At 42.7% G+C, this 27,115-nt stretch overlaps 1 protein-coding gene across 6 annotated transcripts in view; it reads right to left on the reverse strand.

Annotated features, from left to right (window-relative positions):
• Nucleotides 1-27,115, reverse strand: part of PRKG1 (protein kinase cGMP-dependent 1) — a 1,188,324-nt gene that overhangs the window by 381,032 nt on the left and 780,177 nt on the right. The window contains exons 1-2 of one of the 6 annotated variants that reach the window (XR_005833284.1): nt 12,346-12,519; nt 7,585-7,858 (exon numbers count right to left, since the gene is read on the reverse strand). The exons of 2 other annotated variants lie outside the window; for them this stretch is intronic. Coding sequence is in view for 1 of the 4 variants with exons in the window: in XM_040624666.1 (XP_040480600.1) it covers nt 12,346-12,365 (20 nt within the window). In the remaining 3 variants the exon portion in view is untranslated. Of the gene's footprint in view, nt 1-7,584; nt 7,859-12,345; nt 12,528-27,115 lie in introns of those variants that run through there. 3 more of the 6 variants (XR_005833285.1, XR_005833283.1, XM_040624666.1) reach the window with 3 other exon arrangements.

Below are 27,115 nucleotides of genomic sequence, written 5' to 3' on the forward strand. Positions count from 1 at the left end.
GCTCCTTTCACTCTAAATGATGTAGAGATAAATATTTCATATAAAACATGGTGGTGCTAGAGAAATAAGCTTTCTGGCCAGGTATCAGCACGTCACGATATATTCAACCTACCATAAATATGCCCACTCTTCTAGTTTCATTTCAAGTTCCAGGGAAATTTAAATGAATGTACTTTGCTAAAAATACCTATCATTTTAGAATAGTGAAAAAGAATATTTTAACCTAGAATGTTCTTGAAAGGAATTGGAGACAAAATCCATTATCTTGCAATCACTACACAGAGGTCGGAAAATTAGCTGGCATGTGATATACTGTGTTGGGTATAATACAAGTCAGTACCTACTAAATTTTTTTTAAGCTTTTATTTGAGAAAGAGGGAGAGAGCACATGAGTGGGGGAGGAGCAGAGGGAGAGGGACAAGCAGACTCCACACTGAGCACAGAGCCAACAGAGGGCTTGACCCCATGACTGAGCCAAAATCAAGAGTCAGACGCTTAGCTGACTGAGCCACCCAGGCACCCCAATACGTATTGAACTATTCTTTTAACATCATGGCATATGCAGAATAGGGTAATATTTATCAGCACGTGGAGTAAATGAGTAAGTCTGTAGAGAGAGGAAACTGGTCCAGAACTCCAGTTACCCTGAAGGCCAAGGGAACCAGTAATTCTGTATTTTTCAAGCTTGTAACTACGAAGGCATTCCCTTGCAGAAAGCTCTGATATAAAAGGGGTGGAAAGTGTTTTATCTCCCATGGCAACTCAGGTCATTCAGTAGTGCTTTCCACTTCAAAACCGAATGTCCTGTGTTCCAAGGTGCCAGACAAACCAGGACAGCTGGTCACCCCACTGTAGGCGAAGGCTGGGAAGGACATGGACATTGCATCCAGGATGGGTGTAAAAGAAATGCCTTCGCTTTAGGGATGAAGAAGGGACATGGAATTCATCTCCTTGAGAACCAGCTAAGTACTTTGCATGTGGAGGAGATACAAATAAAATTGTTCCTAAGTGGAGATACAAACAGAAAGAAGGACAGAGCTGCAGCAGACACAAAGGAATACAAAGCAAGCTAAAGAATAAAGGGAAGAAAATCAAAGAGGATTAAAATAGGGTTCAGGCAGGCTCACATATGAGAAATGCAAAGACAGACCATCAACAAGAGACATCTATTCTTCAGTGCAGCCAGGTGAATGCTATCAGGGTAGGGATCCCTTCGAGAGTTCCACCAGGAGCTCACGCTCACAAGACTGTGTGGTCCTAGGCCACCATACGCTGCTGCTTGGCAAGTGGTCCTCTAGGGGGAACCAAGGTACCAGGGCTAGATGTGCCTGATGTGCTGTGAGGTGCACAGTTGGTTTCTAGTGCTCTATCTGGACACAGCAGGGAATGGTGGGAAAACACGGGGGCGGTATGCATCAGAGAAAGGCGGGAGAGTAAGAGATGGGGAGAAGAGGCTATGGAGTGGAACATCTTGGACCCCTGCCAATCACCCAGGAACCTGACTTTCAATATAGGGCTGGACACCTTGTATCAACAGTGAAAGGACAATATGAGTGGTATTTGATCAATGCTGTTGATGATATTCAAGCACTTACACAGACCAGACACCTTACTTTGGGATTTACATACATCTCATTTATTGCTCTAATTGGAATATAGAGATTACAGCTGAACTGCATGTGTTTGAATACAATGTTTCAAATGCATTATTCAAACTAGTTTCATAAACAACTCACAAACTAAGATTCCTCTCCCTTTTTTTTTTTTTAAGTAGAAAGTATCTTCTATGGCTTGTAATTCTATACCTAATTTGCTATATTTAAGACATTTGGGAAAAAGATTAGGGAGCTGTTACAAGGCATGGGTCTGACCAGTTGTCATTACCTGTTCCAAAATGGAAACATGCAGACATGCTGATTCACTTATGTCTGTTAATTAAGCAAACAAAGCATTAAAAGAAACCGATGCAATGGAGGTAGGAACTTCTAAGGGGGGAAAATTCTACGAAGTATGAAAATGGTTGCAACTTCCATGATGAGACACATACACCTACCGGTAGTGCTGAGAAAGTCATTGTGCTGGTAAAGAGGTTGCAACCAGTGAAATTCTGTGACACCTCTGAACCAGTTAGAGACCAAACTCACTCCACCCGTGGGGACCACTGCTGTCATGCACCTGAATTCTGCTTTTCCATGGTACCGTCTCCTTCCATAAGACGGTTAGAAAGCAGTCTTTGTCGAAGCATGTGAGCTCAGCAACCAGACCAACTGGATTTCCATGCTTGCTCCTCAAGGCTATCACTATGTGGCATTGGATTCCCAAAGCCTAAGCTGCCACCAGTCTCCCTTTTCTCACCTACGGAATGGGTCTACTCATATCTTTCTCGCTCATACAATCGTCATGAAAGTATTTGTAAAAGTGCTTAGTTCATTCGCTAAACACGTAGGGAGTGCTCGACATGCCGAAGAAACAAATGAATGGACTCCTGTCCTGAAGAGGTTCACTTCCTTTTTAACAATTGTTGTATCCATCACTTTGGTTCTTTAGAATTTACCCTTGCTTTCTTTTCAGCTACCAAGTTCAACCAAAATTCAGACCCTACCCCAGCTGCTTTTTCCCTTGCAGCCTTTCTATTATCTTGCCTCCTCTGGCTTTTGCCCTTGTTATCAGATCAGTCCATCCCTGCTTGTAATCTCTGAAATGGGTCCCTTGACCAAGGTCAACAGAGTCCTTATTTCTATTAAAAATAACTCCACAAGTACGAGCTCCTTCGGCCAACTTTCACCTCCAGGACAGGGTTGTAATTGGCATCTCAGGACAAGATGGTGAGAAGCAGAGGATATAGCTGGTTGTAACCATAGCTGGCGTTCACCAAATGCTGTGGGCTCTTGGTGTTCTAGGCAAACTGTTGTGTTATACTTCCCCGCCTTGTTTCCAAACTACCTATGGCTGTGTGACTTGTTTTGGCCAATAAAATGCAGATAAAAATAACATTTGTCAGCGCTGGGCAGAAGTTTCCAGAAAAGTTAATGATTTACCATGCTCTTTTTTTGGCTAATGCCTCCAGCAAGATTACAGATGATAATTGCTCTTTCAGCCTGGACTCCAGCTTGAGAACAACAGGGAACGAAGATCCACATGGATACATAGCTTGAATTAGAAATAGCTGGTTTTACTTTAAGCTTAAGCTCTGTGGGTTGTCCCCCCACCCCAGCATAACTTCATCCATCTTGATTGATTTAAAAGTATGGTGATTAAGAGCGCACTTGTTCAAACCCCAGCTCTACTTCTTATAATATGTACAATTTAAGGGTACTTAACTTGCTCTGGTTTTAGATCTAACTCAGGGTTATTGTTTTTCCTAGGTCTGCTTCAACTTTCTTGTCACAGTAAAACAGAGCTACTAGAATCTAATTCATTGGCTGTAAGGAACAAAATGTATTATATGTAACATACATATAACCATGACTAATACACAATATATGCTATCTGCTGGGGCCCCATCAAAACCAAAACCAGAACACCCCTGATCTTAAGGACCTTAAAATGTGCTGGGAGAAATAAAGCATATAGAAAAATAACCATAACTCTTAAGTATAGAAAGGGAAATTCAAGCAAAATGGTGTGGAATTTTAGAGATGAGAAATCATTCCCTGTGTGGAACCAGAATGTAGAGGGAGGGACGTGGCAGGGGATTTTCACTGGACATTGAAAAATGAAGAAGGTTGAAAAGGTAAAGATCAAAAGGACCAGGGGGGAGGAGGAGGGGAGAACATTTCAGATGATGAAGGCATTATGCTGTAATTACCATGTTTATTTGAGTAGGGTATTAATCTGGCCGTATGATCTTCAGAACTCTGTCCATATGGCTGGAGTTCACTTCTGACTTGGGAAAGACCAGGTCAAGGGCTGTATCTAATTTTTTTTTTTTAAGTATATCATCTCTTAATATAGTGAAACATATAAAGGGGTACTTAATATATGTTCTGTTGGAGACTGCAAACAAAGATCTCTTACTCTCTTGACATGGGGGTGGGGGGAAGATCTCTTTTTGAAATAAAGCCCAAAGGAGCCACGGGACATTTTCAGTATCTCCCTGAGTTTAATTCCTTAGTACTTTGCCCTGTTTCTACACAGGAGTGGTTGATAGAATTTCCATAATTCTGTGTAGGATCTGGGTTTTTGAAAAGAGCCTATTTCAGAGCCTCTGAACATCTGTGTCAACACACATGTTTGAGCACCAATTTGAAGGGAATCAAATTTATGGATTTAAGCCAAACCCCGGTCAGTATGCAAATCTCCAATTCAACACCTAACATCAGGGATATTTCCTTTTTAGGGTCCTCCTTATTTTCTCATAGAAGCGGGAGCTTTTGTTCTAGCAAAGAAACCACATCGGAAAAAGGGGGGAGAAAAAACATAGTGTCAGGAATACCTGTGGGTAACTGCTCCATGGGAAGTGAGGAGAGAAGCCACGGGGATATTAAAAGCAGAGGAAGGTGACCGGAAAAACCACCACTGGCCTATTGATTTATAATAGGCAAACTAATCCATTTACATCCTTGATTCTGTAAAAAACATGTTTAAAATAAGAAGTTGTGGTCCATATATACAATGGAATATTACTCAGCTATCAGAAAGAACGAGTTCTCAACATTTGCTGCAACATGGACGGGACTGGAGGAGATAATGCTAAGTGAAATAAATCAAGCAGAGAAAGACAATTATCATATGATTTCTCTCATCTATGGAACATAAGAACTAGGAAGATCGGTAGGGGAAGAAAGGGATAAAGAAGGGGGTGAGAGTAATCAGAAGGGGGAATGAAACATGAGAGACTATGGACTCTGAGAAACAAACTGAGGGCTTCAGAGGGGAGGGGGGTGGGGGAATGGGATAGGCTGGTGATGGGTAGTAAGGAGGGCACGTACTGCATGGTGCAATGGGTGTTACACGCAACTAATGACTCATCGAACTTTGCATCAGAAACCAGGGATGTACTGTATGGTGACTAACATAATATAATAAAAAAAACATTTAAAAAAAATATGATGAGAAAGGCCTTTAAGCACAGAGGTTTGAAGGTGCTTTTATTAGATTAAAAAAAAATGCAAGTTCTTGGCGGTCAGGATCTCGTCTTTCCTCCATCATCCCTGACATCACAGCTGGAATTCGGCAGGTATGCAATAAATGTTAACAATCAAACAGGTGCTCAGACCCACAAGTGTATGGACACACTACGTTCATCACTTAAAATATGATGCTTGTAGATGTAAAGTATGACAAAGAGGTTGATTTTTTTTTTAACAGACTTGAAAAATCTGTGCACCAATGGCTAAGGATTCAAGGATGCTCAAATCAAATCACATTTATATCTGTGGCTCAGGTTTTAAGAGAATCTTGAACTTTACTCAGGCAATGACTGCTGGGATAAAAACACACACACGCACATTTTTCTCTGCATATTTGGTTTTGGCTGCATATGTATTTTCCTTTTACATCATTAAATTGGAATATTCCTACCTTCAGTCTGGATTTCCCCACTTTCAAACACACATAGGCTTCTCATGGGCTCTGACCCGTGTTCAAAACAACACAGGGAAGCAAAGTGACAGCATCCATAATTTATTTCTTCTACCTGGGCACTAGGAGTTCCCCGCTTAGCATGTTCTCCTGGTCCTGGGTGTGGGGGACAGTGCTTATGTTGATTTCCTCTCCATCGGCTTCATAAACACCCCGGTGCCCTGTGCCCAGAAGGCAGGGACATTTTGCTACATTTAAAGAGAAGCAAAAGCACAGAGAAGAAAAAGCTTCCAAAACCTGGCTCTGAAGAGAAAGGGTCTGAGGGCAGCTTTAAATCTTCTAAGGAGCAGTTTATTTCCCTCCAGCTGATTGCCCTGGAATGAACTAAAATCAAGAAATACACAAACACAACCAGAATCGATGAGTTTTTCTCCTCTCCGTCCCCAGCTGCGGTTCACTCGGCAGGAAAAAGAAAGTCACAGGGAAAGGTTCTGAATCTCGTTCGCCCACACACATGGCCCCTTCCTGGTGGGCAGTCTGGCCAACCCGCTGGCCCCTCCATCGGCACTCGCTGAAACCCCAAAGGGGAGAGTCTGACATCCTCGAAGTTCCCTTCTAATGCAGAGGTCTCAAGTGAGAGGACAGATGAACGGTGAACATTATCACTACCGTGAGTGGCTCCCAAGTGAGGGGCGTCACTGACAGCATCACACAGTGGGGTTCTCTCTCCCCGCCCACCAATGCTATCCCGCCAGAGCAAAGGCAGCTCTGGGTTACAGCACCCTCAGACCAGTCTAGTTCTTCCGTCTCGCTGGGACACTGAAGAAAGGAGCATCCAGAGATGCACACGGACTTCGTGCCTCCCATGAAATCATCAACGACAACTTGCAAATTAAGGGAACGTGCCATCCGAAAGGGCTGGGCTATGTCAGGACCTTGAGCACCAACACTGCGGCAGCAGTGAAGGCTGGCAGAACACTTCCTACGTTTCAAGGACTGTCCCAAGCCCCCCACGGGTAATATTTCATTAAAGTATCATGACAACCTTATCAAGTGAGTTCTGTTTTTTTTTTCTTTTTTTTTTTTTAAGATTTTATTTATTTATTTGACAGAGACAGCCAGCGAGAGAGGGAACACAAGCAGGGGGAGTGGGAGAGGAAGAAGCAGGCTCATAGCGGAGGAGCCTGATGTGGGACTCGATCCCAGAACGCTGGGATCACGCCCTGAGCTGAAGGCAGATACTTAACTGCTGTGCCACCCAGGCGCCCCCAAGTGGGTTCTGTTTTAATGGCCACCTTCCAAAAAGGGAAGCTGGGGTGAACGTGTTTTAATTGCACAAGCGATGTTCTCACAACTAGTGAGAATGACACCTATTTACCCTGTGACTTCCAAGACGTCCACCTCTCTGCCGAGTTCATCCCTGGCAGAGCAGAATTCTAAGCTGGCAGGCCCCAAATGTAACCACAAGGATCCTCACAAGGGACCGGCAAGAAGTCAATGAGGGGGGCAGGTGGTGCCATCCCACAGAAGCAGACATCTGAGAGACGCAAGCAGGAGTCACCTTCTGTTGGCAGCATCTAGAAGCCAGGAGAGGCAAGGAATGAACTCTCCCGTGGAGCCTCCAGAGGGAACCAGCCCTTGTTTAGCACCTTCAGACTCATTTTGGACTTTTCCTCATTGAAACTTGAAGAGAATAAATTCACGTTGTTTCAAGCCCCTGAATTTGTGGTAATCTGTTATAGCAGCAATAAGAACCTATGAACCTGCATTTTTTTTTTTTTTTTTTTTGCCTTGAAATCCAATAAAGGTCTTGTTCCCCCCCCCTCACCCGGGACACCTGGGTGACCGGAATTCACCTTGCTAATGTTCTATACAGCGAAGTTTTCTAAGTAGTAGCAGTAAAAGTCCTCCATCTCAGGCAAACAGGGACAGCTGGTCACCTTATTTCTGAGTGAAAGCATCATAACTGGAAAGGACAAAGAGGTCCTTAAAGTAGGAGAAAATTCTTCACTGCTTGACGTTTAGAAGCAAAATGAATTCCAGGATTGCAGAAAGACTCACCTGAACTGAAAGGATGGACAGGCTGGAAACAAAAGTAACTGTGTTCTTCACGAGCGGATCGCAGTTAGCACGGCCCACGTGCAATTCCAGAAGACGCCTGCCCTCCGTCAAACCTAGCCACTGAAACTATGCGGCTACCTCCTTATCAAACTCAATGTTAGGGTGTCCTGGGCAAAGATGTGTTCTTCTCTCTGGCCCCACTACCATCAGGAACATCTCCAACCATCTGAGACCGGAAAATCGGATGGAACCCATTTGCTCAGAGCCATACCAGCTGAGTGACAGGGGACAGGTCAGAACTCAGTCAACGCTTGTCTGAGACTCTAATTGATACCCAAAGATGGATAATGTCACAGAAGCCTTTGAAAGGTGTCCAATGATTACCATTTCTGTTAGTCTGATAACCAAAGAAATAATACGCTACTAATAGGTACAGGAATAATAACTCCTCACAACATTTTGCAGAATGATTAGCTCACATTGGCAAATTGCATTATTTAAGAAAAGTATTATGGCTTTAGCTGCTTTTATTTAACACCTGCCTTACAGTAATCTAAATTTCTCAGGTGCAGTGATGTTCCCTCCTCCGTTTCAGTTCTATCACATGGGAAAGTCACATATGTGCACTCCGCTAATCGCTGCTGGGTGCAAACCAGTCCTTCACTCAGTATATTTCTTTGTCCATTTTTTGTGCATTTATATTTACTTCCTTAATTATAAGCACCCATTGTACCAAAATGTTGCAAAACATGAGAATTTAATGGGGAAAAAATTTGTTTCCTCCTCTACCACCCCAGTGATGCTTCCTTCAGTCTGTTGTGATCCCCCTTGACTTCTCTGTAAGCATACACAAACCATCTCATGTTTGTATAGCTGTGAGGTTTTCCTTAGATGAGTTTTGACAACTTGGTTTTCATTTTTTCCCCACTTAATTGAAACAGGGTGGTCTTTTTATTTTAGCACAGAGAGGTCTGTCTTGTGATTTCTTAAAAGAAAATTTTGAGAAAGAGAGAGAGAGAAAGAGAGAATGAGAGAACACAAGCAGGGGGAGGGGCAGGGGAGAGTGAAGCTGACTCCCTGCTGAGCAGGGAGCCCGAGGACGATGACATGGGGCTTGATCCCAGGACCCCAAGATCATGACCTGAGCCGAAACCAAGAGTCAGACACTCAACCAACTGAGCCACCCAGGCACCCGTCTTGTGATTTTTAATTGTTTTTTTCCACAACATATAATTGATTTTTACCATTCTCTTATTAATTGAAATAGCACTTATTTCCAATTTATTGCTAACTCAATACACCCTCCAAGGTACCTATCCTATGAGCTGTGTGTCCCTCTGCCCTGGGTGGGGAGACAGTCACTGTCCCTCCTACCATTAAACAGAGTATTGACGGAGTCAGATGTTCTTCGCCAACCTGGCTTCCCAACGGGCTAGTTCTACTCGAGTCGTTTTATTTTTGTTTTTGTTTTCAAAAATCCCAGTGGGCCCAATGAAACAGTATTAAAGTAGTCTACCTTCCCAAAAGTGCCTGGCACACAGGGAGAGGCCAATAAATACCTGTTGACCTACTGACCGAACCACTATAATCATGTCAATTTCAAGTTCAATTTCCTGTCTTTTGCTCCCCAAACTTCAGTTACAGTAACATACCCGCCACTGTTCTGTACAGGAGTCTGAGGCGTTGACATCGGACTTCTGAAATACCACACACGGCAGAATATAATACAACAACTGCTGGGGTTTTTTGAAAGGAAAACAATTTTGCAAGTCTGCAGTTTACTACTCGCTTGTTGAACAATAAAAACATAAACTTGGAAAAAGGGACAAATGCTTAAGACAGCAAACGTACACACGTCCCCAAAATGACAATAAAAGACCAGTATATGATGAGATTGCCAGCTGTGGAAGAGGGTTTAGTACAGCGGAGGCCGCTCCTCTCCCGAGGCAGCCTTTCCTTGAGGCTTTTATGATGCCCCCGTCACGCATCTGGCAACGAATCTATGTGACGCCTGCCTGCGGAGCACAGATAGAATATAGCAAGTCCCAGGAAACAGCGTCTAGTTATTCAGTATTTTGAAAAGTTATCATCTTCTTGACAAACATGCTGAAGTCACTACTGCTCAAATTCACAAAGCCTCTGCCGTCTGCTAAAGGTCTGTCGTTCTAAGGAAAAATCTTCTGTGACATTGAGGTCTACGAGGTGCTAATCCACAGTCACAGGTGGGGTGCAATACACTTCCCCAGTCCTGCTACGCACAGAAAGAGCATTTGCTCTTTCCCTGCCGTTCGGTCCTTCTGCAGGTGTTTTAGTTCATGCAAACATACTCCCAAAGCCTAACTACACGGTAGATGTCCAAAGCCAGTTTCCCTTTCGGGGCTTGGATGATTCTTTGTAATTTTCTTTTTTGAGGTGTAGGTCCTCAAGAGATATTTATTTACCAACCCTTGCGTGCAGCTTAGAATAGTCCCTGGCGCACAGAAGGTACTCGAGAAATTATTACTAAAACAGGAAGGCCAGGACTGTGTGGAGATGCACTAGTGATCAGAACATTTGACTGGTTCTGTCTCTGTCTGAATCAGCAGGATTTGAAACAAGATACGGAATACCTGGAGTCCCTCATTGCAAACACCCTTTATAAAATGTGTAAATAGAACAGCATTTGTGTGTGCACACGTGCACCAATTTAAGGGAGTTCAGTGTGAAGACGGAAGGTTAGACTATCTCTAAGTTTCCTCCTCGCTGCAAAATCCTTGAGTTGGAAAGAGAATATCTCAGGTCTTGGAGGAACTGATAAAACTGTAAACTACTTTTGTGACAACTGATCTAGGGAAAACAACTTTTTGTTTTAACACAAAATGCACTTAAAATATCCTAAGGACACATAAAAATCTAAATTACTGAAATTCACAAACATGTGCCAAAGAAGGTTGCTGATGATATTCGCGGATTGATGTAATTGTTCCTACTTCCCTCAGAACTTAGACCGTTTTTTTAAATATTTGTGACGTATCTATACACCTTCCTCTGTGTGCTCCCGTGTATAGAAGAAACCACAAGGAATAATACTAAGGACAGGCTTTCCCAGTCAAACTTGAATTTCACTTTTGTTTCAGGGGCTCACCACCTACACGAGCTCCAGTGGCTTCCTGACAGAGCCTCCGTTCCTGCTCAGCTAAAATGCAGGCATCACGGGCGGCCACCTGGGGCTGTTGTGGTGCAGAAACCAGCTGCCTGCAAAGTGATAAACTATGCACCCCCAACTACTTTGCATTATTCAACTCAAAGAATCCTATCCGTGTGTGTGTGTGTGTGTGTGTGTGTGTGTGTGTGTATACACAGACATACATATATGACAAACATGCTAAAGCTTTTATATTTGTTTTATATTTTATTTTTACATTATAAATTTTTTATAAGTGTATATTTTATATATTTTTAATTTTATATATATTATATAGATAAACTTAGATCTGCCTACTATAATTTTTCCCAATGTTTAAAAATAATAACTAACATATCAATATGGTTGCCTAGGGGCTCCTGGGTGGCTCGGTCGGTTAAGCATCTGAGGTTAAGAGCCTTCGGCTCAGGTCATGATCTCAGGGTCCTGGGATCGAGTGCCGCTTCGGGCTCCCTGCTCAGCTGGGAGTCTGCTTCTCCCTCTGCTTCTTCCCCTTCTCCCCTACTCACGTTCTCTCTCTCTCTCTGTGACTCTCAAATAAATAAAATCTTTCAAAAATATGCATGGTTGCCTGAATCAAGGCTGATAGGTATTGGAATATATGCCTGAGCCTTGCCATCCCTTGGCCACAGCAGACATCACTAACTGATCACGGCAGTCTGTAATGCTGAGACCACAAAAGAATCCTCAAGACAGCACTCCTGGTGGCCCCCTTCATCCACTGAACTAGTTCTTACCACGCAATTCATTTGTCAATAATTGCAAGTAGGTAGACAAAGCATTATCAAGACTGCAATTCAGTGGCTAAATGTTCAGAAGGGCTTTGCAAAACTGAGAAGACATCTCAGAGAGTACCTTGTAAACACCTATGCCAACCTCATCTTGCTTATACAGCTTAAGAAAGCCCACACGCCTCAAGAAAAAACAACAACAACAAACCACTTCCTACTCAGCTCCTATGCTTCATATGCAAGTTGGAATAAACACTCGGGCCATCTCATATTGAAAATTGTAGATAATTCTCATTTTACACAAGCCTGAGGATTATGTCTCCTCATAGTATTTATTCTTATTGCACCAGAGTCGTTTTAGGGGCTTAGTCACATAACCTAAGCCTTGGTTTCATTTTTAGTTAAAATATCACCTCCTGAGGCTTGTCCATTTTTTTCTATCAATTGACCTACTAAGCATTGTTTGAAGAACTGAGATTCAAACAGGGAGCAAATGTCAAGCCAAACACCTCTCTTGATGAAGCTCCCAGACCCAACATGGCCATGTCTCCATGTGAACCATCCATCACTGGGCCAAGTCAGGGAAATGGCATAAAACTCAGCTGGGTTGTGACACACATTGAAAACCCTTACACTCTCCTGCTGGACAGCCGGACAGCCTGCTGTCGTGACCCTAAGTCACCTTTCAGAGGAACACACTTTCCCTTGAGGAATTGACACAGCTGAAAACCCTTCCTGGACACCTAGGTTCCTGTTTTCAAAAAGTGCAGCCTACCTAGGATTGAACCATTTTTGCCTCTGTATAAGCCATCTCTTCCCCTCAGTATCAAGGAGAAACGTCCTTACCACCATCCCCACCGGTCCATTCCTGCAGGCCGCAGCCCCAGGAGCCTCTGCTTTCCACCCACGGCAGGCTCCAGGGCTGTTTCTGGCAGCTTCCGTTGAACATGTGTGTGTGAGAGAGAGTGTCCGAAGGAGATAGGCACACCACAACAGTCTTCAGGAACCCCAGAAACAACCCCGCCCTCTCCTCCAAAATGTCTGTGCCGTCAACTGCAAGAGCTCCACGATTTGAGTCACAAAGAAGTCGATGTGGTTGTCCCTTCCACCTCATATGTGATTTGGGGCAGGGCTCAATGATTAAGTGTCGTGTAACAGGTGGTTGTACCAGTGCACGAACCACTGTTGAAGCAAGTCCAATGATGAAGTCCACCAGTAGGTTTCCTCGGCCAGTACAGTGGGATCACTGCCGGCCACCTGCTGTCCGGCTGCCGTAGCTTCTTCAAACATCAACACAAACAAGGTCATTCCCTACTCATCAGGGCGCATTCTCCTTATCTCCGCACCCCTCCTTCTCCCTTACCTCACCCTTGAGTTCACACATCTTGGTGTCTGCAGAGTGAAATCTAATCTGTCAGTGCCTCTGTTCACATCCTGGAAACTCTAGAAAAAGGTCCCAGTTCATAGTTGTTAATTCACTTGGAATTTACTTCACTAAAGTCACTTTTCCTCATCAGTCAGGTCAAAAGAGATTATTGTTCAACCTAGTGAGGGATGAGAGAGGTTGGAGTCAACAAAAGAAAACTCCATTCCTGGTTATTATATATTAAGAATGATGTCACCTAACCAAGGTATGCCTTCGACAGTACAGTTACATAAGCAAATCATTTAATACACATTTAGCTACAAAGGATCTTCAGGGATTCAGTCAGTAATAATTTCTAATCACCTGTGTTCAGTAGTTGTTTGTTTGTTTGTTTGTTTGTTTTCTAATTTGCTTTTTGTTTCCTTCTTTCCTCAAAGTCCATTATGGTAACGTAATGGTAGAGTTTGTCACATTAGAATGAAAAATGCTAAGTGAGGCTATGATTCAGTAACCCTAGTATTAGCAGGATTCACTTTCCAAGACAGCCCCTTGTCTATGGCATTTCAGTGTTCATACTTCTAGCAAGAGAGAAACATCTTGTCTCTGTAAGCAGAAGGAGCTAGTGGTTCCTGGAAAAAGACCACCAGACACAGCTTTCCAATCATTCTAGGCCCCGGGGCCATCCTGGGAAAGAACGAAGAATGACCAGCCACTATCCAGCCAGGAGATAGCCTAATCCTACCAGGGACAAAAGATCCATGCTAGAACTCCCAGTGCGGATTCAGAAGCAAAGACTGACTTGACACCATCCCTGAGCTGTCTTTGCAGGATCTAAACCCCTCTGAGCGCTCAGATACCTGACCGACTGGCATCAGGGAATGGCTGGTGCTGGGCCCTGTGACTCAGATCGAACACCTGGACCCGGGACCCTGGGATTTCCATGCTATGTTCCCCATTGAGAAAGCGCATCCATGAGCATGTATTATGCACCCTTAGCTTAACACTTCCCCAGTTCTGTTGTTCAGGGAGACGCTGCTGTGGGAAATATCTCCCATGTTCTCCTTTCGTTGTTGCAAGTAAAACCCTTCCTTTTCCTCTTCTTTGGCTTGGCTGTGTCTTTTGGCTGGACACCCACCAAGAGGCAAACCTCGTTTTGGGTATCATCACTGCAGCGTTCTGTAACCAAAAATTCTCCATTGCTTTCCTTGGCTCTTTTGCGAGCTTTGCCCACTTTTCTATTGGGTTGTTGGTTTTGTTCTTTATTTCAAGGAATTCTTTAAAGAGATTAGCTCTTTGTGATATGTGTACCAACATTTTTCTCCAGTTATTGTTATTGTTTTGTTTTTAATTTTGCTTAAGGGATCTTTCTCTTGTGCAAAACCATTTTTTAAATTGTGATATGGATTTATGCTTATTTATGCTTATGAATTTGGGTTATAGTTACAAATAATTTCTTGGCTCCAAGATTATAAAATAAATTCAACCACAAGTTTTCTATTGTTATTTTATGTTTTATTCTTTTAAATCTGTAATCCATTTGGTGTTTAGCCTCATGTACTCTCAGGTATAGCTTGGACTTTCTTTCCAAATGACTACATTGTTTTTCTAACACTTTTATTAAAAAGTCCACTTTGATTCCACTGATGGGTCTATACCTGAACTTTCTAGTTTGGGTCCTTCAGTAATCTTAAAAAAAAAAAAAAAACCTTAAAATTCTACAAGTGTAAGACCCCACAAAACCTGGATATGCTACTAACTGAGTGTGGTAGGTTTGTAGGATAGGCTTCTAAAGGAAGCACATTTGTATATTAGGTAAATGGTAACATTATCATTAAATGTGAATTTGAATTAAAAAATTATGACAATAACCAATATTAAAGATTGGGTAAAAAGGGAGTTTGCTCAAGAAACAGTTTTTAATGAACTTAATAGGTTTGGAGAATAAGATGGTTGTACTGGGACAGAGTAGAAAGATAGGCTGGAAAGGAGTTTTGGTGTAAAATTTTGCAGGCCACTGAATAGAGGAGATCTATGTATTACTTCAGGATAAATGCACAACATTCAAAAAATGTAGGAAAACATAAGCTTGAATGATCACGTAGGAATGATATCTAGAGACAGACAAGGAATCATAACTTTGGAGCAAATCAAGGTTAGACCAGAAATCAAGCACATACAGAAAGAAAGAAACCATGTTCATTGAGCACCTTGATATTTGATCATTTCATACCCATTTAATAGATGAACATTCTAATTCTTGTTCAAATGGTCAAGCTACTGTTCCAGATTATGCCTTTACTATGTGGTAAACCAAAAATTTAAACTTATCTGTCTGGCTTCAAGCATATTTTCCCCTACACACTAACTGAAAAAGGTAAAAGTGTGTGTGTGTCTGTGTGTGTGTGTGTGTGTCTGTGTGTGTGTGTAATGGGGGAAGCATGAGAGGAGGGTACGTGGAACAGGGTTTTGGTAGCATAAGAAGGCAAAGAACATTAAGTAGATGTAATCAGATAAAGCTGAGAATATGTTCTTAGTGATTTAAGAACCACTGGCTGTGCTTGGATAGAGAGGACTGGAACGAGGTGAAGCCAGGGAAGGGTAATGTATCGTTGACACACTAAGGGGATAAAACCATAGAGTCCATGCTTAAAGAATGCATGGCCGCGCGTGCACACACACAAACTCCTTCCCTCACAAATTTCTGTCTCTAAGCAATAATTACAAATTCACATGAAAATGTCTCTGACGTCACTGTAGATGGAACTTGCAAGGCATTAAAGACTAAAAATGTAATGTCAATATAGGAACAAGCTTAAAAGAACTATGTTTACAGAAATGCCACCTTCATAGATCATATAATTGGAGGCCCACCCATCAGTGCATTTAAAAAAGTGCACAGTTACCCAACTTTGGAATAAATGCGTACACCCTTGAAATCTAGCGGAAGGCACACAATTCCTACCATTCTGTTGAGCAAATTCCTTGGATTGAACCCCGATTATCAGTTAGCAGTGTAACAGTCTGTTGAAAGTCTAAGGAAACTTAGAGGGTCAAAGATGTAGGTAAATAGCGAGTACTTTCTTAAAACCATGAAACATACCATGAACAAAACAGTCCATTTAACGTGTATGTGCAACTTCAAAAACAGACTGAAGTGCTACACTTCGGAAAGAGTTTCAAGGCTGCTTCTATTAGTGCGATGGGGGAAGGAGAAAACAACTATTATGATTTTAAGGCATAAAATTAAAATCACCGAATTTAGCTTGTTTAGTGGGGAAAAAACTCCTTTGTGTAAAATGTCTTCGATAGTTTATACATCAATGTGCTTTTTTCATACAAAATTTAAAAACCACCACAGAATCTTTGTAATAAGTAACACATACTGGTTTTCTTTTTAAATTGTATTAAGTCATCAAACTCAGAGAGAGAACAGGTTACTTTCTAATTCAAACATCAGGCCAGAGGTTTCAAATATTCAACCCCTCTGCCAGTAACTCTCTTTCTCACTCTGTAACAAAACTGCATTTTTGGAGAGATCACAGGCATATCTCTGCCTCCAATTTCAATCATGGCCCTTTTGGATCTGTGGCTCTGTGTGACCGAGAGCATAGTACTGTTCATAACAGCAGGTCCGTTGTGACACAGTAGCTCTAAGTTGACTAAACTCTTCTAGAGATTAGACCTACAGAATGGCAGAGATAGAGGACGCAGCCTAGGTCATCAGCATCTGCCTTTTTTTGTTTGTTTGTTTTTAAACATGAAAACCCAATGGACAGTAAGGAGTATGTCCGTGATGCCAGTAAGTGCATTACTTAGCAGCCTGGAGGCTATTGGGATAAGGCCTGGGGACCGTCTCACCTGCCTTCCACCACCCTGCCCCCACTGGAAACTTCTTAAAAATAAAAGACGCTCCCTAATCAGAATGCATGCCGCTGATATATATATATATATAAGTGTGTGTATATATATATATGTGTGTGTGTGTGTGTGTGTGTGTATTTAAGCAGCCATGGGAGGTAACATTGTCACAAACTAATTAAGGACCCAACTTTAAAACAGATATTCCCAAGAGGAATTAAATCCATTCACTTCGAAACTGACTACTCTTGTCTAACAATCCTACTTTAAAAAAATACTTTATTTGGGGCACCTGGGTGGCTTAGTCGGTGAAGTGTCTGCCTTCGGCTCAGGTCACGATCTCAGGGTCCTGGGATCGCGCCCCACATCGGGCTCCCTGCCCAGCAGGGGAGACTTCTCCCTCTCCCTCTGCCTGCTGCTTTCCCTGCTTGTGCTCTCTCACAATCTCTCCCTCTCTGTGTCAAATAAAATCTTAAAAATAAATACATACATACATACACACATGCTTTATTTTGAATTTGTATCCTTTTAAAGCATCTTCAACCAATTGAGAGATGACGTCAAATAGTGTTGAGAAAAACCTGCTAGTTATACAATGCATGCCAGCAATAACCGAGACCTAGACTTTATTGTCCAAAGCCGTCGATATTGATCTTTCTGTTGCAAAGACACTTTTATTTCTAATACCTTTTTTTAAACAAAAGATCTAAGTAGGCGAAATGAACAATAGAAAGCAGCACTTCACTAGGATTTATTTTAGAGATCCGACACATTTCTAAAAGGTTTAATCGATAAACAGTAGCAACTATTTCTTTGGCACATTCTATGTTAAGTGGTCGATGAGCACTGTATCACAAAACCCCCAAAACCACTTTATGAGGTGGGTTCTGTCATTCGTTCGTTTGGAAGAAGAGGAAACCCAGGCTGCAAGGGATTAAGTAACCTGCCAAAGACAACAGCTCAAAAGTGGCCGATTTAAAATCTGGGCTCCCGGCTATTGCCAGAGCTCTCCCACACCCCACAGAACTGTGCTTCCAAAGGAAATCAGCTGGGAACACTTCCATATTATGATACAAAGAATTAGCTAATGTAGATAATATTTTTACAGAACCGTTACGTGTCAGCTTATACATGTAAGACTACCAAGCACAAGAAGTTATGTTTTTAAATCCTGATGTGAAATTTGAGTCCTGTTCAGCTTTAATTTCATTTTCTTCTTGGAATACACAAGACACCAAGCTGGAATTAAATTCAATCCCAGCAAAAGGGAACGGTAGCTGTTCTGGGGGCAGGCACTGGCGTGGGTATGTAGCACTCACAGATAGGAAGAACCAGCTATCACATTCTGGGAATATTAATACATCAGGAAAATCGACATAACTATATGTTAATCCTGTGGCAGAAAAAGGCAATTAGAAGCCTCTGATCTTTCTGATGAATGGGAATTTAGCTAAAGAGACTCGTGCATTATAGATCTAATAGAATCCCTGTCACTGGCTTATTATCAGTCTTCCTTCCCTTATAAGATCTAGTGAAGGTCGTGGATGACACACCAGCTGAGTTTTGTCCACCTCAATTTAGATCATGAAACCCCAACGGAACTGAGTCGCATAACCAAGGACTGGTACAAATGATCAGTTTTTCCTCCTTTGGCTGCTTCACTGTTTGCCTAATACTTCGTCAGAGGAACAGGAATGGAAGCAAAATGACAGTTCTTCCCATTTGTTTATCAGATAGAGGTTTTGGGGTAGGAAGGGACTCAGGACCTCAACCCACATCAGGAGATAGCGGTCACCGTGGGTTATCTTAGCAATAAACACAGGCAGCACTCACCCCTAGATACCTATACAATCTGAACATCTGCCTGGGTAGATGAGGGGATGTTTGCTTGGCCACGGCTGGGGAGCTGGTCTTCGGATGATGTTCAGGATTGGAGGGGCAGACATTGTTATTTAACTCTGCAGTTGCCGGGACGCCTGGGTGGCTCAGTCAGTTAAGTGTCTGTCTAAGGCTCAGGTCATGATCCCCGGGTCCTGGGACTGAGTCCCGCATCAGGCTCTCTGCTCAGTGGGGAGCCTGCTTCTCCCTCTCCCTGCTGCTCTCCCTGCTTATGTGCTCTCTCTCGTTTTCTCTCTCTCTCTGGCAAACAAATAAATAAAATCTTTTAAAAATTACAAAACAAAAACAAAACTCTGCAGTTGCCGATAAAGCAGAGAGGAAAGTCACTGGCAAATAGGGAATCCACACTTAACTTGTAATGCTTTTCTAAGAAATGGTTGGTCAGACAGAAGAACTATCATTTAATGAATATAAGTGAAGCACTTTATGGAAAGGACACTATGGGGAATGTAATAAATCGTCAAATAGAATAACAAGAAGTCAAATAACAGCGAAGACTGTTTTGTCAACTTTGAAGTATTATCTATGCTGAAGGTAGTATAAAACTAGAATGACCACCCCTTCCGAGAGAAAGCTGATTTACGCATGAGGGCTGGGAATCAATCTTATTATAAGAAATGAAATTACACAGAAAAATACCTTGCATGTTCTCAACTCACATTCTAGCGTCACAGAAGTCACAGACAGGAATGACTGACCATATCAAGTGCCATGCTGGTAATCACGAAAACTCTCATTTGCTGGGTGCTTACTTAGATGCCAAGTTCATTTCCGCTTCAGGCCAACTTTGTATCAAGGTTATTAAAGTAATTTCCCCATTTGTACCCATCAGAAAACGATGGGCTTAAGGACTTTCTAAAAGGTACAGAAACTAGGTAGAGGTAGAGTCAAATTCAAGTCAGTGGTGGTTGGTGTTGTTGCTTTTACCTAAAACAAATACAACAGTCTGTAAGACACAGTACTATCCTGATACTGGAGTCCTTAGAGACTTTGGATGGACCCGTCAGGAAGGACGATACCCAGCAGGCCGTCAGGAAGGACGATACCCAGCAGGGGTACTTAAGGGAAACCTTGCAGGTGGAAGACCATCTGGAAAGACAGCCGAGGGAAAGGCACCTCAGACATGCAGAACAGCATAGGGAAAAGCATGGAGGTTGGAACGTGTACGTTATCTTTGGTGAAGCGGTCCTTTGCCAACCTTCAGTGAGGGAAGCACTGAACCGTGTGTGAATTCCTGCTCTTGTCTTTGACAGGATACGTCTTTCCCTCCAGCTCCCAACATAGCCTTGACCTTGCATTTCACTCCTGGCTGTTTATTGAACTGTCTGGGTGTTAGCTCCTGATATTCCTCTAGAATTGGTGTCAAAGCCTAATGAGCATTTACAATTTTGTCTCTTTCTTCCTGTTAATAAACCACGTCTCCCCTTGCTGTCAAAGCTAAGTAGAATTTGGAGCCAGAATAAGCTTTGTCTTAGAGGAATTAACTAAATAGGACTTAACATTAATGAACCTCTTGACAAGTATAAATAAAATCTACCGAAGTTAGTAAAAAGGCATAAAAAGTGTCTCAAGGTGTTTTTTTTTTTTTTTAATGTGTATTTTATTATCAGGTCAAACTTCTAATGATAGCAACTGTTGCAGAGTTAAGTTTTTCATTCTCCTCAGCCTCTTTCAATCCTATTATACTTTTCAGCCCCAGTTTCTGGTTTTTGTTTTTGTTTTTTTCAAGCCAAAGATGCAGGCTTCATTCATGTTTTGACATTTCTGTAATTAGAAGTCACTCACAGCACCTCACAGTCACCGCAAATTATCCCATAGTTTTTTCTTCCCTCTCCTAAATCTGTCATTCGAACGATGGCTCTTCCCACCATTGGTGTTGTTGCAGAATCTTGGAAATCTGTTTTACTTTTGTCTTGATGCCGGGGTGGCTCAGTCAGCTAAGCGTCTGCCTTCGGCTCAGGTCATGATCTCAGGGTTCTGAGATCGAGTCCCCACATCAGGCTCCCTGCTCAGCGGGGAGTCTGCTTGAGATTCTCTCTCTCTCCTTCTGCCTCTGCCCCCAACCCCATTTGCACTCATGCTCACTCTCTCGCTCTCTCTCAAATAAATAAAATCTTTGTCTTTTTGTCAAATGGTGTTTTGGGGGGACCAAAAAAAAAAGGCACTGAACCACAACAAAAATTTCTGAAAACAGTAAGTAAAACAAACCAAAATGAAACTTTAATCTACTTGTTCACCACGATGCATGGCAAGCGTAGTCACATGCATACCCCTAATAATAAGCATGACGTCATCATTTTCTTCTCAGAATTCTTTATTCCTCCTCCTGGATTCACTCACTCCTCTCAAATGGAAAAAGAGACTCCACTCTAAGTGGCAGGTAGAAAAGGTAAAAACTAAACCAGGGGGGCTTCCATGGACATACTTATCAAGCCCCCTATTTATCATTTTGTTCCAAATTTAGCATTTTTCTGGAAAAGCAAAGAATTCTGTGTCCATTGCAGATGGAAGTCAGATCATGAGTTAGGGACTGGTGGCAGCTGGAAGAATTCGAGTTTGGGATTCCTTGTGGGGAGTCGGGCAGTGGACCCCTCGTGGCACCCAGTCAGGGGAAGGCATGGCCGTTACTCCAGGAGGCACGGGGAACCCTGGGTTAGCGTGGGAGCTGTTTTCTCAGATGTGACCTGTCCTCCTCCTCCAAAACTTGATTTCCATTAGTCACTGCCTAGTCACTGTGTGTAGGCTGGTTTAAGGGCACAATGCTGAAAATGCAGTTCCTTTATATTAAGCTGCCTACACAGCCTATTAAACCAGATCCTAAATGGTCACTACGACACCAAATCGCTACTGCCTGACCCAAGATGTACCCACCATGTGGGCTGTGCTGGTCTTAAAGATCACTTGTGTGGGGGGGGCGCCTGGGTGGCGCAGTCGGGCGTCTGCCTTCGGCTCAGGGCGTGATCCTAGTGTTCTGGGATCGAGCCCCACATCGGGCTTCTCTGCTAGGAGCCTGCTTCTTCCTCTCCCACTCCCCCTGCTTGTGTTCCCTCTCTCACTGGCTGTCTCTCTCTGTCAAATAAATAAATAAAATCTAAAAAAAAAAAAAATCACTTGGAAGAAACAAAAAGCTTCAAATAAACTTTTGAGTATACAGAAGAAAGTCTTATAAAAATCAATACATCAAAAACTACTAACTTGCCAAAATTTTAAGTAAAAAATAAATGTATTGAAGGATTTATGTCTGTAGATTTAGTGATGATCTGTACTGGAATGTCTTCCTATCACTTCCTCTCCAAATACACCAAAACCTTAAATAAAATTATACTAATATCTGATTTCTTTTTAACTATTAAAGTGTTCCACATTTTTTTTAGAGTAACCATTTGATGTACTATTAGGTCAGAATTTTTTTTTTTTTTTGAAAGATTTTTTAGAGAGAGAGAGAGCACAAACTTGGAAGTGGGGGAAGGGCAGAGGGAGAGAAAGAATCTCAAGCGGACTCTGTCCTGAGAGCAGAGCCTGATGCAGGTCTCAGTCCCAGGACCGGAGATCATGTCCCCAGCTGAAAACAAGAGGCAGCCGCTTAACTGACTGTACCACCCAGGTGCCCTCAGAAAATTCTTAAATAGCAGGCAAGACACTCTATCTTGATAATATTCTAATTTGGTAGCAAAAGAATAAGAATTTGAGGAATATTTGCTTTTCTTTAAAAAAATCTTATATAATACATACTGTATCTCATTCATACACACACACACACACACACACACACACACCATGCATACATACACAAATGCATATATACAGATTAGGAGTAAAATAACTAACACTTTAAAGGAACACACACACACGCGCGCACACACACACACACACACACACACACACACAGTCCCACACATAGAACTTTTTAATACAACAAAATTCTAGCAGCAGTCCCCAAATGGTTGCTCAGGGCCACTCAAGTATAAAGCATGGACCTCTGTTTCTCAGAGTGTGGACAAGTGACAAGTTGAGCAGCAGGAAACATGTTTGTCAACATTGACCAAGTCGACCAGAACCACACAGGACGATCGGAAGGAAGCAGCCCCCGAAGCCCACTTGAGATGGTGGCCTCGGCGGCCATCCAGACCCCTCCCCCGCAATGGTGGCTGCTACCATTGGCTCAAGGTCCGCGCAAGCAGAGCGGGTGTGCTCAGTATTCGGTCATCAGCTGGTGGCTTTCCCTTCCTTCAACACCTAGAGCCCCTAGCTCCCAGAATCACGGTTTTTATTCCTTGTAACTGGTGAACCTAAGAATCATGACCCGCGGTGCAGATCACGGTACTGAGCTCGGAGCCCTGCTCAGAGGATCACACAGTACCTCGTGGGAAGCCCAGAGCACAGGTGAGAGTCCGGGAGTCTCACTGGAGCCCCTCAGCCAGGGAGGGAGTCCAGCTGATCCCACCTGGGTCAGCAGAGACTCTGGACGGTTTCCCAGCCTCTAGAAGTATCCATTAGGAAACCCCAGAATCTATCACATTTTGCTCTTTTTTTTGTTTGAACAAATTCGGTCACAGCCTGAAATGAGGAGACACATTTTAAAAATTATGAGCACATTTCTAAAAGAAGGGAAAAATCCAACTCCATAAGAAAACGTTTTTTAATCTCTTCAAAAAACTTATACTGTTTGGGGCATGGGGCGGGGCTCAGTCGGTTTAGTGTCTGACTCCTGATTTCGGCTCAGGTCATGATCTCGGGGTTGGGAGATCGAGTCCCATGTCCTGTTCCGCGCTCAGCAGTGCAGCATCTGCTTAAGATTCTCTCTCCCTCTGCCCCTCCACCCACTTGTGCACGCTTTCCAAAATAAATAAAATCCTTTAAAAAAATCTTACGTTGTTTTAATATTATTAATCCATGATGCATCCCTCAGGACTGACCTGAAATGTCACCTCCTCCTGAAAGCCTGCCCACAAATCTGGGTTATGTGTTTTCTTACTGTGTTCCTGCATCGCTCCGTGCTGACTCCTAACGGGGCATTTATGACACTGCCCTACAATTGCTTGTTTTCCCTTTTCTGCCTCTACCTGACTATGAGCTTTTTGGGGACAAAGGGACTATGTTTTCTTCATGCAAGCAGCCCCGGAATCTGGCTCAGTGCTCAGCACAGAGCTGATGTTAATAGATGTTTCATGAACAACAAACTGAATTAAATAGGAATTGCTTTCAAGCGACACAGGGAGAGAGATCAGCCCACCAGAAATAAGTCACGGGGAGGCCGAGAGGCATTCTGCAAATGCAATGAGCTCCTTTGAGAGGAGGTAAGTCTCTTCGCCATGAGAATTTATGTAGGCGCAAAATAGCTAACTTGTCATCCATCGGTTGGTGGTCTGGACAGGATGAATTCTGAAATCCCCTCCAACTGGAAATTCTGGTATTCAAAATCTGCATTTCCTATAAATAGAGCCCTCTATTTTAATTAGCCTGCTTAGTGACTCAAAATTAGCATTTTGTTTCCTCCTAAGTGTTAAAGACGCTGCCTAGTGCTTACCCCCCTGTAGAATAGCAGGTTCCAGAAGGACACAGACAGCTTTACAAAAAAGCGTTGTTCTGAGCCTCCCCAGGAACCACATGATCCTTATCAGTTGTTAGGCAATTCAGGATTGTGTGAAGTGTCAGAATAAAAAGGTTTCTTGGATATATTTGAAATGGAAAGGCATCTTTCAGGAAATCTTTCAGGAAATGAGATGTTAGCTTAACAAGAAAACTCCTGGTCCAATGAAGAAAGAGAGGGAAACCAAATCGAATAGCTTCAGAAGTCCTTAACGTCCCCAGATGCCTTCTTCCACATTAGCACCTGTGGGCTTTGCTGCGACACGCAGGCTTCTCGTTCATGTGCCCACTGCTCTGGGTCACAAGCTGCTTCCCACTAGACATATCCGTTCATCACAAAGTCTCCAAGGGCTCCACAGATGGACGTTAGGGAGAAGGCAATATCTGTTCCCTGCATTGGGCAAATAATTTGCTTCTGAACTGCTGATCTAAATTAGAACCAGATTTGACGTGCCTGCAAGACAGGGATGTCACCTGGTGAATTCGATTTCAACTAAAATGGCATCTTCAAGAATTATCAACTGAGATGCAGCTCTTCACTGTATGCTAGAGTGAAAGGATTTGGGGGGAAAATGGCGGGGATATTGTTATTGGTTAATATGAATTTCATTCTAATGGCTAACTAATGATGGGGAGCAATTATGTACCTACATTGCTGCTCCCCTCATGGAACTGGGTGATGAAAGATTCTCTGTAGAAAGACCTTCTTTGTCATCTCAAGCACTTGGCAACTTGTCCCCTTTAGGAAGGCAAGTCTCTACAGTACTGATAGTGAGGTAGAGAGCGATTCCTCAGAGGCTAGTAAACCATCCTGACTGTTGAGAACATGGGGATCCCAGCCAGTGTCAGCTGCCTGCTTATCATACCTGTCTGGCTGGTTTTCAGTGTAGTTCCTGTCAGTTTTACACACTTCCCAAAATATGGATGAACTGTCAAGAATATTACCTGTAGACAAAAGTCAGCAAGTCCTATTTTCCTACTGACCAACGTATTTCCTTTTCAGCTACGTTCTTGCCCTAAATACAAACTTGAAATTTTTCCCTGAATCACAGAATTAAAGGTTTCCCCTGAACATCGTGGGGGTGGGGTTGACATAGGGAAAATAAGACAATTTGCTGGCTTCCAGGCAAAATGTGCCCACCATCACTTTGAATAGGAATCTCTGAAAAGGATAGCAATAGGAAATAATGTGAACATAAAGAGGAGCTGGGGAGGTAATACACGTGCATTTAATAACCTTGTACGTTTCCTCTTTATTTATTTCAAGCATCACCTGAATTCTATAAATTATACCTCTTCTCAGCCAACCATTTAAAAAACAAAATAAAAAGAAACCATCCTTTCCTTCTGGTCATGGTCTAAGGGGGCTGTCCTGAAATGTCAGTTTTCATGTTTGTGACACGTTCCCACTGCAGAGCACATTTACATTGGCAGACCACCTCAGTGCGATTAGAATGCTCTTATTATCAGGTTCTAGGACCTCCCTTCAAAATCTCAACCCAAAATTTGTATGCCATCAGTGCAACCAATAATGAGCTTTGGTGTGGGCTGGAAAAATGAGGATAGCTCTGCACCTCGACTGATTTGGTTCAGAACCAACTGAATTGTTTTCGTTTCCTTTTCCTCCAATCTGTGGGCTAAGCAGCCCTGGGGATGTAATTCTTTTCACTGACCTGGAAAATTCCTGGTACTATCAGCTTTTGAATTGGGGCTTTCCAAGAATTAGGGGAGAAGAGGAGGCTCCCAAAACATCCTCTGCTTTGGCCAGTTTAAGAATAAGCTAAGACACTGGGACCCTAGAGACCAAGGCTGGGCATATCCAGCTGCAGGACACCTTCAAAGTAAAACAATTTCTAGCTATAGGTTATAGAGCTTCCCTTTCAAAAGGGGTTTTGGAGATCTGATTCAATTTCAGAGAACATCTCGTTCCAGAAATCTCTAGAACTTCCCAAAGGCTCATTATTCCTTTTTAGATTTTCTGTCTTTCTATATGGCTTTGAACCATCTTTCCACTCATGAACACAAGTGTGAGAGAATAGTTAAGGATATGTAACTGGAATTGATTTGCTACATTTTATTATTCTGGGAAGAACAAAACCAAACCCAAACAACCACAAAAACTCTTTGGGGCCAGAAAAAATAAAATCTTCACATCACTGTACATGAGCAGTACATTATTAAAATTTGACTCTAACTTTGGAGTAGTTACATTTAAAATCTTTTCCTAAAAAGCCCTCATTGTTAGCTGTATATCCAATCACTTTTTAGTCTATTTTCACTAATGAATGTTAATTCTTAATATGCTTTTAACGATTTATATTGATATTGACCACAAAGGGAGCTGCAAGTCAGTGGGTTTTCAGACTTTGCAAAAGAAGCCCATGGTGATGACAGGAGGCAAAGTCTGAAGACTTGATGCAGTTAATTGCCTTCCACTGTGATAGTCTAATGTTGAAAAGTGTGTCTGCGGGCAGAAAGTCAGCGGACCTAGTGGAGAGAAAAGAACTCTGGGGAGTCGGGGGGGAGGCCCCTCCTGCACCGTGGGGGTCCCCCAGGGCCAATGGAGAAGCAGAGGGGACTGAGCCAGTGGACAGGGACCAAGCTCCAGCAGGAAGAGCAAGGGGGAGAGTCAGAGGCAAAGAAACAACTGTGTGGATGTGAGGAAGTAAAGTTTATGGCAGGAATTACCAACAAAACAAACCGAACCCGTGATACCCAAGAGCAGGAGATGGGGCTGGAAAGGTAAACAGCCTCCGAATATAAAAGGCCTCAGACCCATAAAATGCTGTTCCTCTCTGCACTTGAATTCTTCAACGCCTGATAAAGAATACTATTTAATCACTTTACCGCATTCAAAAGGCTTAAGAAGTTGATTCTAAATATTTTATTTAGAAGAACTTTTTA

The sequence above is a fragment of the Ursus maritimus genome, unplaced genomic scaffold, assembly GCF_017311325.1.
Source record: "Ursus maritimus isolate PB19 unplaced genomic scaffold, ASM1731132v1 scaffold_7, whole genome shotgun sequence".
Taxonomy (NCBI): Eukaryota; Metazoa; Chordata; class Mammalia; order Carnivora; family Ursidae; genus Ursus; species Ursus maritimus.